This window comes from Aquarana catesbeiana, linkage group LG04, assembly GCF_042186555.1.
Source record: "Aquarana catesbeiana isolate 2022-GZ linkage group LG04, ASM4218655v1, whole genome shotgun sequence".
In the NCBI taxonomy this organism is placed as follows: Eukaryota; Metazoa; Chordata; class Amphibia; order Anura; family Ranidae; genus Aquarana; species Aquarana catesbeiana.
In genome coordinates, this window is record NC_133327.1 from 304,018,295 (window position 1) to 304,031,329 (window position 13,035).

Sequence of the window (13,035 nt, forward strand, 5' to 3'; positions counted from 1 at the left end):
GAAAACGCACACGTAAGGCGCGCCTGCATATGTAAACGGTGTTCAAATCACACATGTGAGATATTGTCGTGATCGTCAGAGCAAGAGCAGTAATTCTAGCACCAGACTGCCTTTGTAACTCTAACCTGGTAACTGTTATTTTTTTTTAGCACCACCTATGGAGATTTTTATGTAATGTAGTTTGTAGCCATTCCACGAGTGTGGGCAATTTCAAAGCATGACACATTAGGTATCTGTTTACTTGGCGTAAAATCATCTTTCACATTATACAAAAAATTGGGCTAACTTTACTGTTTTGTTTTTTTTAATTCATGAAAGTTTATTTTTTCCCAAAGAATTGCGTTTGAAAAACCGCTGCACAAATACGGTGTGACATAAAATATTGCAACAATCATCATTTTATTCTCTAGATTCTCTGCTAAAAAAAAAATATACAATGTTTGGGGGTTCTAAGTAATTTTCTAGCAAAAAAATTTGGATTTTATCTTGTACGCAACAAATGGCAGAAATAGGCTTAGGCATGAAAGGGTTAAACAACACAAATGCCTCTCAAATGACTAAAGCCGACCATAGATGGTTCAATCCTCAGTTGGTTCCCAAGAACTGACCAAGAGTCGAACTATGTATGGGCAGGCTTGTCAGCCTGCCAAGTTTTACATGCGATTATTGCTAGCAGCTGTTATAGCTGCTAGCAATAATCATCGTGTTCTTCACAGAACAGCTGTGGTTTCCCCTGACCCCCCACCCCCCCCGTTGGGAGAACACAATTACTCCATGGGAGGGATCTCCCTGTCAACACGGTCTCTGTTGATAAGGGAATCAAGAAATTGCTGCATCTATGGCTGGCCTTAGTCTGCTTTCTCCAAGTTACTAGGATCCTCTGTGATCTTTAGTGCAATCAGCCATGGGTAGCACTTTCTTTATTGTGTGCACCTATAGATACCTATGGGGGTTCACTAATAATAGAGCCTGTGCAGAGATGAGGATCATACTGTATATTTCAAATTTCAGCACAGTGGTTTGCTACTGCTAAGTGCTATGAGCATCCATGTATTAATGGATACATACTGGCTGAAAAATCTGGCTCTAGGCATGAGTCAAGACCCACTGACTGGGTTCCAAACTAGTCCCTTCCCTTTTTCTCATCTAGTTTAGTTTTATTTTTATTCACCTAATAGAAGGTTTAACGCCCTTTTAAGGATCTGTCATAGCTGGCCTCCTTCTGAAAAGAACATGTTTGCAGCAAGACAAAAGGTATTTAAAACAAAAATAACAGTGCAGAGCTTTTGCAAACAAATAAAGCAAAACTACATGAAAAAACAGTACATTAGTGCCCAGATGGCAAAACTGGGATCTTAACCACCTCCTGCCTGCGCTATGGGCCTTATTTGCCTGTAGGGTGCGCGTGGCGCGCTCTGTGGTCACCGAGTCTATGGGACTTTGCTGATCACAGATCGGAGTAAGGGGGCAATCCTGGCCCCTTACCACATGATCAGCTGTCAGCCAGTGACAGTGTGAAGGAAAGAAAAAGCCAATCACCGGCTTCTGTCAGAGGGACATTGGTCCCTCACACAGAGCCGCCGCTGCCTTGCCTGTGCCTACCGGTGCCACTTACCAGTGCCACCTACCAGTGCTCACCAGTGCCACCTACCAGTGCCCACAGTACCACCTACCTTTGCCCATCAGTGCCACCTATCAATGCCCACCCGTGCTGCCTGCCAATTAAGGCCCATCGGTGCCACCTACCAGTGCCATCCATCAGTGCCGCTTATCAGTGCCACCTATCAGTCCCCATCAGTGCTACCCATCAGTGCCACCTCATCAGTACCCATCAGTTCTGCTTCACCGGTGCCCATCAGTGCTGCCTTATCAGTGCCTATCAGTGCAGAGCCGCATCAGCACATATCAATGAATGAGAAAAATTACCTGTTTTCAAAATATTAAACTAACAACAGATTTAAAAAATTTTTTTTTTCTTTTTCAAAATTTTCTCTTTTTTTGTTTTTTTTAGCAAAAAATAAAAACAATCAGCAGTGATTAAATACCACCAAAAGAAAGCTCTATTTGTGTGAAAAAAATTATAAAAATTTCATTTGGGTACACTGTAGCATGACCACGCAATTGTCATTCAAAGCGCGACAGCGCTGAAAACTGTGGTTAAATAAAGTGCAACTCAAATGCATTAAAGTTCAAATGGTTCAGGCTTTACCCAGTCACCTCAGGTCTTTGTTGCCAATCCTAAGGGAGCTACTTAACTTCCCTTTTAGGTTCACACCCACAGTGATGCCATGCTTCCAGCAGTCAAGGCTCCCTTTCCCTAAAGGCGGTTCAAGGGGCCTTCATTCTTCTTCTTTTATTTAAAACTCCTGATCTTAGACAGCAACGCAGTTAGCATTTTCAGAAGTAAGTCAGCACCATGCTTGTACTCTGCTCTTTGTAGAGTAGATGGGTATAGTGTATAAGGTTGGTTTATTTATTAGTTGAAAAGAGACAAGAAAAAAAAATGTTAGAGCTTTGACATGAGTTTTTACAGTCTTGCCCAGTATCATAGGACAGAAAACAGACACACTTAGGCTACTTTCAGACTGGGGCATCGGCGTAAAGCGGCGATATATTTAGCGCCGCTTTACCGTCATTTTAGTGGCGCTATTCGGCCGCTAGCGGGGCGGTTTTAACTCCCGCTAGCTGCTGAAAAAGGGTTAAAACCGCCCGCAAAGTGCTGTTGCAGTGGCACTTTGCCGGTGGGTTTGTGGCGCTGCCCCATTGTTTTCAATGGGAAGGGGTGCTTTAGAAGCATTGAATACACCGCTCCTATAGTGCTGCAAAGATGCGGCTTGCAGGACTTTTTTGACTGTTCCTGCAAGTGCACCGATCCAGCGTGAAAGCCCTCAGGGACACAGGAGAGGCGCTTTACAGTCACTATACAGGCGCTATTTTTAGTGCTGTAGCACCTGTAAAGCGCCTCAGTGTGAAAGTAGCTTTCGTGCGCTAACTGCAGCAGCCAGACTAGAATAAAGATCAAATTGCGTGCACTATTTCTTTATATTAGATGTAGTTTAATCAGTGTACAGATTTTGGTCTAGTGCCATCAGCAAGCCCATAGCACAGTTTTTAGCATTTTTTTTGGTTTGGGTATGTGCAAACCTTCATTGACATATGGTGTGCCATGCTTAAGAAAAATTGAAGCCTGCAGACAAGGGAGTTAATTTATGGGAACTGGAGAAAATAAATTCAGCATAAATTTGGGGTTGTAACCTATAACTACCAAACATGTTTCTTTCTTTAATTTTCTGTATAAGAAAGGTGACTCATAATTGGTTGTTATGGGGAATTTTCATCTCTCCAGTTTTCACTAATGAGCTCTCTAAAGTGGTTTCTGAAAATGAAAATTTCAAAATTTTTTTTAGGTTCAATGATGATGTTTCCCTCACAGGCTCTGAAGAATTATGATATATTTTTTTCTTAATATCATAAGATTAAAATAAATATCCATTATTTACAGACACACTGTACAACATGGTAAAGGTGTTTCCTCTGTATAGTAAAAAAGTTTTTTCCAGAGTAAATTAATATACAGTAAAACCTTGGATTGAGAGTAACTTGGTTTGAGAGCTTTTTGCAAGACAAGCAAAATGATTTAATACATTTTGACTTGATATACAAGCGATGTCATGATATACAAGTAGCGTCAAGTCACAATCGAGCATAAAAGAGAAGAGAGGTTCCTCTAAGTGTAGCAATGTGGTTACATTTAATGAAGGTACATCATTTAGCAACATATTGCTACACTTAGAGGCGCTACTCTTCTCTTTTATACTCTGTAGCTCCTGCTGGATTTTGCTTCTAATCCCCTTGTGGAGGCTTTTTAATGGACATTTTATGGTTACACAACCTGGTCATATTACTATATTCTTTTTATATGGACTATAAACTGAAGGACCCATGAATAAATGGTTATGGAATTAATCATTTGAGTTTCCATTATTTCTTATGGGGAAATTTGCTATGATATACAAGTGCTTTGGATTACAAGCATGTTTCTGGAATGAACTAGGCTCCCAATCCAAGGTTTTACTGTATGGTGAAGTTAAATGTAGTTTTCAAAGTTATCTGTTTTGCTTTTTTTTTTTTTTACTGTTTTCCTGTTTGGTATCATAGGTGTTATTGTTTAAAATAAATCATCTATAATTAACTATTTGTGCTGGTGTTTGAACTTATTAGTTGATGCTTGATAGCCAAAGAGAGAGACCCGGTTATTGTTTCTGAACTTATCTGAACGTCAAGAAGGACAACATATAACGATGATGCAATCTGTGTAAAAGGCAATAAACAATAACGTATTGAGATATCTGTCAGCTATTACATAACAACAACCAGCACAGCACAAAAGCATACTGGCAGTTAGTGACAGTCAGCAGAGACATGCTGTCTGACTGTTTGAGTCTGAGTGTCTGTCAGGAAGAGGGAGACTGGTTTGATGTGCAACAGGTGGACGAGCAGCAGGCACAATAAACTCAATGTCGAAGTCTTGAGTAAGATACCAATCTACCAGGCATACCGGTTTTGACAGTAAAGTCACAATTGAGAACTCTCATGTCTTCTTCTAGATATTTAAAATGGCAAGCAATACGTTATGTTTCTGGCAGCTGGCCATTTAGAAGTACATCAAATTAAATGACAACATAAAACTATAGATCTTTCAAGGTAAGCATTAGGGAATAGAGGATGTTCCATGTGTCTTAAAATCTAGGCTAGAAATGCAGCGGTCCTACTTACAGTACAAAATGATATGCAATCTTGTAGATTTGCAGCACTAAAGAAAATGGATCTTTTATTTGGAAACCTGTGGTCAACGTATAACAGAATATATTAAGTTGCAATCAGAACTAAGCATTAACTGAATATAATACAGCAATATAATGTAATAAGATGAGGAAGGGGAAAGACATGGCTATACTTCTAAATTAATATGTTTTAGGTAGTGTGATTCAAGTCCCTAATCAGAAAATACTAGATTTCAAATATTCCGGGCAAAAGATTACAAACAAACATACCATATTTATGTGTTTAGTAGCTATTTTCTGCTTACATATAAAATATCTACATAGCTTGAAGTTACAAAATTTAAACTCATCCACAATTATATTATTGGTAAATCTTGTTATTGGAGTTTAAAATGTTTTTTGATATGGAATTTCACTTCAGAAGATATATACTCTTCATGTGACATTTTCCAAATATGTAAAATAAGGAAAAAGTAAAAAAATAAATAAAAATTGAAGAAGGTGAGTGACACTAGGATCTCAGGTGAAGGTTTTGGACAAACAGGATAGATAACCTGTGAGTTATTCCTGCTTAAGACATCCACCCACAGATAAATAAAAAAAAATTCAATAAAACCTAAATAAATAAACCATATCAAGTGAAGAATTCAATGAAAAATATCTCCTTTTAAGATCTTGTTTTTGTCCTATTTATAAACCGAGGAGGAATAGTTTAATGATCATTTGTTCTCAGCCACTCTTGTTAATGTAATTTCCACTTTTTAGCACCTTTTTATGATTTAATGCAGAACCTTTTTGTGATATTTTTTTTTTTTCAAATCATATATATACCCAGGGAACTATTATAAATCACAATGTGTACATCCAACTATGCAAGATAAAATGAAATATTTTCATAAATATTAATTTTGCACTGGGATGTGTTTTCCTTCATATATACATGCATCTTTCTTCTTTATTATATATTAGGTTGCTCCCGCTAGCCTAGGTATTATTGATATTGACCATTAAATTCCTTCTGGGTGGTCTGCATAAGCTCAGAATGAGTGTGTATCTATTCTGCATTCCCTTCTTGGGCATTACTAATACAAGATGCAGACATGATAAAATATTTTTTATGGAAAATAGAAGTTGAAGCGGATGTGAGGTAGTAAACATAGTCTCTAAGGAGCTTCTTATGTATATATAATAGTTGCTGTTATACATCAGGGAAGATCTCCTGCCAGTATGAGACTTGAATGCCTTAGGTTGGAAGACTAGCATGCTTGGGAGAATTCTATTGCACTCGTTCTCTAGGAGGGATTTTTCCAATGTTTGAGAGATAAAGGTGAAGCCTCTAATTAGGTTGACATTACATCTATGCCTGTGTGCTTTACAGCATGTTGTTATGTATGTTAACGGGTGGTACAACAATGATTTATTTTCTATGGCACCCCATTGCACAAGCATGGAATAAGCAAATGCACCTGCCTCTCAGCAAACTGTAACATGTGTAGTAAAGTATGAATAGGTTGTCTTCAAACACACTAGAAAAAAAAATCAAGCAATAATTTTTTTGTGGTTGCATGTTCATGGTCCTTTAAAATGAATGGACAATGCACTGTAATGCATGTTGATGTGCCAAAAACAGGCTTGAGAATGCATGCATGTGTGAATAGCCTTTAAAGTTCAGAATATTTTTTTTTTTAATATACAGTATAATGCACCATGTTTTAGTATGATATTGCAGTATGGTTGTACACTAAAGGGTAATGGCCCTTGTCAAAGAAATGCAGAGTTCTCCAAACCCAGGCAAAGTAGTTGGTAGTTTATAGCTAGTCTGCCAGTTGGCCCATGTGTTTGGTAGAGAAACACTGACAGCTGAACAATGTTTGCCAAACTGAGATAATGGAAATCTGTTTGTACTATGACCTTACTTGTCAGTGTATGTAGTAATTGCAATTTTCGTAATTGTATAATAACACCTCCTTTTAGTCCTTTTAGCTAGTCAAAAGCTTGATATAATTGCAACAGATTTGAAATACAAGTGGGATATACTTAGATATAACAAATCCCATAGAAAAATTACACTAGGACTCCCTGGTTTTAAACAATTTTCCCAAAGTAGAAATATAGGCAAAACTGTTTTTTTTTCATTTTGGATAGAGCAAGGAAGAATTAAAACAAACCCCTGTCAGATTTTTGTATTTATTTTTTGTTGCCACCTGGGTCCCATTGCAGAGATTTCTCTTTCCTTCCTGTCCCATAGCCAAACAGGAAGTGAAAGGCAATCCCTGCAAACTGAGGGAATTTTTTGGGGACCCCCAGGCCATCAGAACTAGTGTCCCCATTAGAAGATTTCCCCTCTATTACTTTTCTGGGGACAACCCAAAATGTGGGATTTTCTTTTACTTTCACTTTAAGTAATAATGGTAAACGTAAGAAATAGAGAGGGTGAATCTCCCTAACAGGGACACAGAAAGCAATAAAAACCTCACAGGTGTTCTAATCCCTCTCCCCTCTAAAAAAGTTTTGCTTTTAGTTATACTTTAAAGGTAGTACCACTGCTGAGACCGATACCTTTTAAATGTATAACTCTTTAGCATATGTTCTGCTCCAGCAGCAGTCTAATAGAGCTGTACAAACTGTATATCAGGTAAATTATTATGTAACTATTAAGCCACATTTGTACGGGCATCTACATTTCAGAGTTTAGCTGCCTTTAGAAGACTTTTCTAAAAGCAGCTGGACTTGCAATGCAATTTATCAATGTTTAGTTGCATACCATTTAACTGCATTTAGGAAAAGGAGAGTGCTGTGTCCAGGGTTGGCTTTTTGTTTCTATCTCCAACTAAGCCTAGGTTCACATTGCTGCTGGTTAGAAATCGTGCGAGTTCAGCTGAACTCGCACAATTTCATATCCGCATGTCAGTCCGACTTTGGAAGCTATTTCAGAGACATCTGTGTGGGTTTCTGCACAGATGTCTATTGAAATTGTCCCAGAAGTCGCCAAAAATAGTACAGGAACTACTTTTGGGAACCGGTGCAGTGCAGCAAAGTCACACTGATTCGTAGCGGTGCTATTGCCCTGTCAAATTGCATGCCAAATCGCCCTGATGTGAATGTGGGCTAAATGCACATAACTTTTAGCTTCAGATAGCTGTGGTGTGTTTAGCAACAGAAAATGACACACTTCCCCGTCCCCCCTCATGTTTTTATTCATTCTTTGCAGTTTGTGGCTTAACAGTAATTAGTAAACTGTCAAAGGTGGACACTGACATTCCAGTAAAGTTGTAAAAATTTATTGGGATAGGTTCTAATTTCCTCGTACATCAGGACAAAATATCCCCAAGGTGGACACCAGTGACGGCTGGTGGTATATTTTTTGTGTCGCAATCTGTCTGCCGCCAACATCCCCCCGGCGGTTGGTAGGGTCTCCCTCCCCCCTCTCCCCGGTCGGTCGATCGGTCCCTGCACTTACCCCATCTAGGTTGCTGCGGGCTTCATCCAGGGGGGTGGGCCTCAGCGATTCCTCCTTCTTTGGCTTCACGGCGGCACGGCTTCCCCTGCGTCTCCTCCATTCTCCTCTTCGGCAGCTATTAGGATTGCTTCTTCTCTCAGTCTATCGTTTCTCAGGACCCACTTCCTGAGCCAGGATTGGCTGGGAGGAAAAGCAGGAAGACAAACGTGAAAATGAATTCGCTATTGTCACACAAGTGGGTGGGCTCCAGGTGCAGTGCTCTGTACCCATCTCCACTATATTTGTCTATCTATCTGCCTCAGGGCACATTCGAACGCTGGACACAGTGCAGGAAAGGTACGTTCTGTGCATGTTTCCCCCACTGCAGGTGACCACATTACCCTTGTGATCTGCCTGCGGGTGCCAATAAATTGTTTATGGCACTCCAAACACAAATTGCAAATGCATAGGATTTGTTGGCACCAAATTGCATGGTACCACAGTACCATGCGGTTTGGTGTGTTTTTAAAAAAGCCCATTAAATTGTATGGACTGTTAAACCACAACGCAATGAATCACAGAGAAACACTTCAGTGCTGAATCTTCTCCTCCCTAGCAGGCACACAATGGTAACCACCAGCTTTGCTCTGTACTACATTTCATTTGCACAACTCTATCTCCTTGCACAAAAAAACGCCTCCAAAGAAGAAGAGGAGGTACCTGTGGTATAATATCTCCCCAAAAATTAGGTATTGGGCAAAAATGCCTGAAAATGCTGACACACCAAAATGCAGTTAAATGTACATAAACACAGCTAAACTCAGATAAACTCATTTACAAACCACGACTACCTGCAGGAAATATTTTTAACTTTTTCAAGTGCAGGTTACTGGTACTTGGCTGATGTCAGATACAAACATCCGTGTGAATGTAGCCTTATATACTACTCATTGCTCTATGCTTTGAGGCCCCATATAATGTATTATACATTTCTCACAACTCACAAGGTAACTAGGAACACATTTTTAAAATATTTAGGCAAGAAGTGCACATTTGCCACCCCATGAGTACATGAAAAATTAAGAATGAATACATAAAATATTGAGCCCAATAGGGCTTTTCATTTGCACTATTCTACTAATGATCTAGTCAGTTGAAGGAAATATGAAATGTTTAGTGCAATTAGTGCAATTTAAATATTTTCTACTGTTATAACGTGTATGAATTTATATATCAGATTTAAGAATGAAGCATTTAAAGTGAAAGGAGTTCTTGTATTATTTGTCCATTCCAATGAGGGATAGTTGGGAGCTTGGTGTTTATATTAATAAATGACATCAAGAATTGTTGACAGATCAGTATCCTACAGCACATAAACAAGAAAAAAATATTTTTCTTAGTGCGTTTTTTTTTTTTTTTTTTAAATACACTATGTTATCAAAAGTATTGGGACGCCTGCCTTTACACGCACATGAACTTTAAAGGCATCCTGGTCGTATTCCGTCAAGTTCAATAGTGAGTTGGCCCACCCTTTGCCACTATAACAGCTTCATATCCTCTGGGAAGGCTGTACACGAGGTTTAGGAATGTGTGTATGGTGTGTATACTTTTTGTAATATAGTATATATGTGTCAGATTCAGTAGTTTTCTTAAATCACGTGTACAGTCTTGGGCGGCACAGTGGTGTAGTGGTAGCACTCTCACCTAGCAGTAAGAAGGGTCACTGGTTCGAATCCCAACCATGACACTACCTGCCTGGAGTTTGCATGTTCTCCCTGTGCCTGCGTGGGTTTCCTCTGGGTACTCCGGTTTCCTCCCACACTCCAAAGACATGCTGGAAGGTTAATTGGATCCTGTCTAAATTGGCCCTAGTATGTATGAATGTGAGTTAGGGACCTTAGATTGTAAGCTCCTTGAGGGTAGGGACTGATGTGAATGTACAATGTATATGTAAAGCGCTGCGTAAATTGACGGCGCTATATAAGTACCTGAAATAAATAAATAAATATAACTACGTGCAAGTATTGATTAATTTTACCATGATTTATTTATGCCTTTATGCAACAGTTGTCATTTTTAAATAGTTACATTTATTGGTGAATTACTATTGTCTGGATGTTAAAAATTGTGTTGTATTAAAATCACATTTAATCATATGCATGTATCCTATTTTTTTTTTATTGTGGTATTTTCTGCATTAAAATAATAATTGAAAAAACATTAAGCAGTGTTAATTTTGTACCACTTAGCAGGTATTCCTAATAATACCCCATTATTTTGTTTGTGCACTACAGACTATTTTGGATATTGGATCATATGGTTCCTTTAAGAAATGAAGCTTGTTTTACTATGGATTATTTATGTCATCATGAAGGTCATGCTCCCGCTTTGTTTTTCAATGGCAGTGAGCAATAAAACAGGTAAGCAATTTTAGTACTTTTTCATCCATATATTGTTACTCTACTTGCAGTATTGCAAGCATTAAAGGATTAAGGTTAAGTTTAGACATACCAACTTTCATTGGTAAGTGTTCTGTTATTTCTGGTGACTTACTTATTACAGCAGCTGAAGTACCAAACCTTAACTGGTGATAATGTATGAAAGGGTTGGGTTACATGTGTTCTCTCTTGCAATACAATGCCTTTAGTGTTTACTTGACTTTGCATCATGTTCTAAAATGAAGGCTCTGTTACATTTGCAGAGAGACGGGGATTTAGGTTCCCTTTTATTTTTCCAGGAAGTATAAGCCCATATGTTTATGTATACACTCTACTACTGTTTGATGGAATAACATTGCACAATATGTTTGTCTGTATGCAGGATTCATCATTCATTAACTGATCATTGCTAGGTGATGTTATCGTACACTTCAGGGATGCTAGGATGCAGAGAATTTTCCCTTTAGTCAGGAGTCAGGACACCTATTCACAATGGTTATTTGTCTGTCAAATTACTTTTGCAATGTCCTTTTATTAGTGTACATTAGTAGTGTTGTATTGCATGTTCTTGCCTAAGGAAAGTGGCTGCTTGTGTTCTTATTAGGATTGCGTCAAGACACTCTGTACATGTAGAAAAGGGTCATAACAGAAACCTGTTTAGCGACCACCTATTTATCAGATAGTTAAGAAAGCACTGGCTATTTCGCCTTTGTTCTTTGTGAAAAGAGAGGTAATAAAACACCTTTTCAAGTAATTTCCTCTACCTTTAACCTTCAAAACCCTTCTCTTAAGCCTGGTACACACTACATTTTTTTTTTTTGTGCAACCCCATGGGATGCACAACTACAGCTATGGTCGGGAGCCGCTGTACTAACCATGCGAGGTTAGTCCAGTGATCTCCCCTGTTGAGCCCCCCTGCCAGAACACTCCGATCAGCACTCTCTGCCATTGGCTGGGAGCGCTGATTGGGATCCGGTCGACTGCTGGTTTTCCAGCATGCACATCCGGCTGGCTTCTGTCGGACAGACTGACATACACATGGGCCTAATGTCGGCTGGTATTTTTTGTACCGGAAATGTCTCCCGACATTACGCCCATGTGTACAGGGCTTTAGACTGGCCATACATGATACAAATTTTTATTTCCTTTAACTTTGGGTTGAAGGAAAGAAAATCGCCCAATTTCCTCTTCAACATAGCCAGTACTTATGGGGGAATCCCTGCCATTGTGCTATTGTATTCTGACAGCTGGATGTGTCCCTGCCATCAAAAAACAAAGATCACTGCTGCCGGCTATAGCCAGCTGCAGTGATTATATGAAAAAAAAAAACAGACTGGTTGTGCCTGGCCATAGATAGATCAAAACTCTTCTGCTGAACTGGCCAAATTGTAATCGGTCTATGGCTGGCTTATGGGAGAATGCATAATACACTGCATCTTTAGTATGCAATACAGGCGGTCCCCAGATTACAAACATCTGACTTACAAATGACTACTACTTACAAACGGAAGGAGACAACAGAAAGTGAGAGGAAATCTACTCCTAGGAAGGGAAATTTACTCTTCTAAGAGCTATGGTATTCCCAGTAGCAACCTATGGCTGTGAAAGTTGGACCGAAAGGAAGGCTAAACGCTAAGGAATTGATGCTTTTGAACTATGGTGTTGAAGACTCTTGAAATTCCTTGGACGGCAAGAAGATCAAACCAGTCAATCCTGAAGGAAATCAACCCTGAATATTTACTGGAAGGACAGATCCTGAAGCTGAAACTCGAATACTTTGGCCACCTAATGCAAAGAGAAGACTCATTGGAAAAGACCCTGGTGCTGGGAAACATGGAAGGAAAAAGGAGAAGAGGATAACAGAAAACAAGATGGATGATAGCATCATCGAAACAATGAGCATGAAAATAAGCAAGCTCCGGGTGGCACTGAAGGACAGAAAAGCCTGGCACATTATGGTCCATGAGGTCACGAAGAGTCGGACACGACTAAACGACTGAACAACGACAACAAGCGTTATCATGGGAAAAATATGATTTATCACCAATCCTTGTTTCCACAACAACCCAAAATTTTCAAAATCCAACTGTCACAGGGACAGAAAGTGAGGTGAAATCTTCTGAACAGGGGCACAGAGAGCAAAACAAACATTATAAGGGTGTGAACCCTTCCCTATGCTATCCAAAAAACGTTTTTTGGCTGGAGCTACACTTAAAAAATGTACCTGTTCCAATTTACAAACAAATTCAACTTAAGAACAAACTAACAGACCCTATCTTGTTTGTAAAGCGGGGACTGCCTGTACATGCCATTTACCTATAAAGCTGCTTTATAGCAACTCACTGTAGTTTTTAGTATAGCATGAACAAAATCT

The 13,035-nt window shown here is 39.2% G+C and overlaps 1 protein-coding gene across 3 annotated transcripts in view; it reads left to right on the plus strand.

Annotated features, from left to right (window-relative positions):
- Positions 1-13,035, plus strand: part of COL19A1 (collagen type XIX alpha 1 chain) — a 1,371,841-nt gene that overhangs the window by 38,731 nt on the left and 1,320,075 nt on the right. For all 3 annotated transcript variants that reach the window (XM_073626739.1, XM_073626741.1, XM_073626740.1), the window contains exon 2: positions 10,518-10,643. In XM_073626739.1, coding sequence (XP_073482840.1) covers positions 10,556-10,643 — 88 coding nt within the window. In that variant the 5' untranslated portion in view covers positions 10,518-10,555. The remainder of the gene's footprint in view (positions 1-10,517; positions 10,644-13,035) is intronic.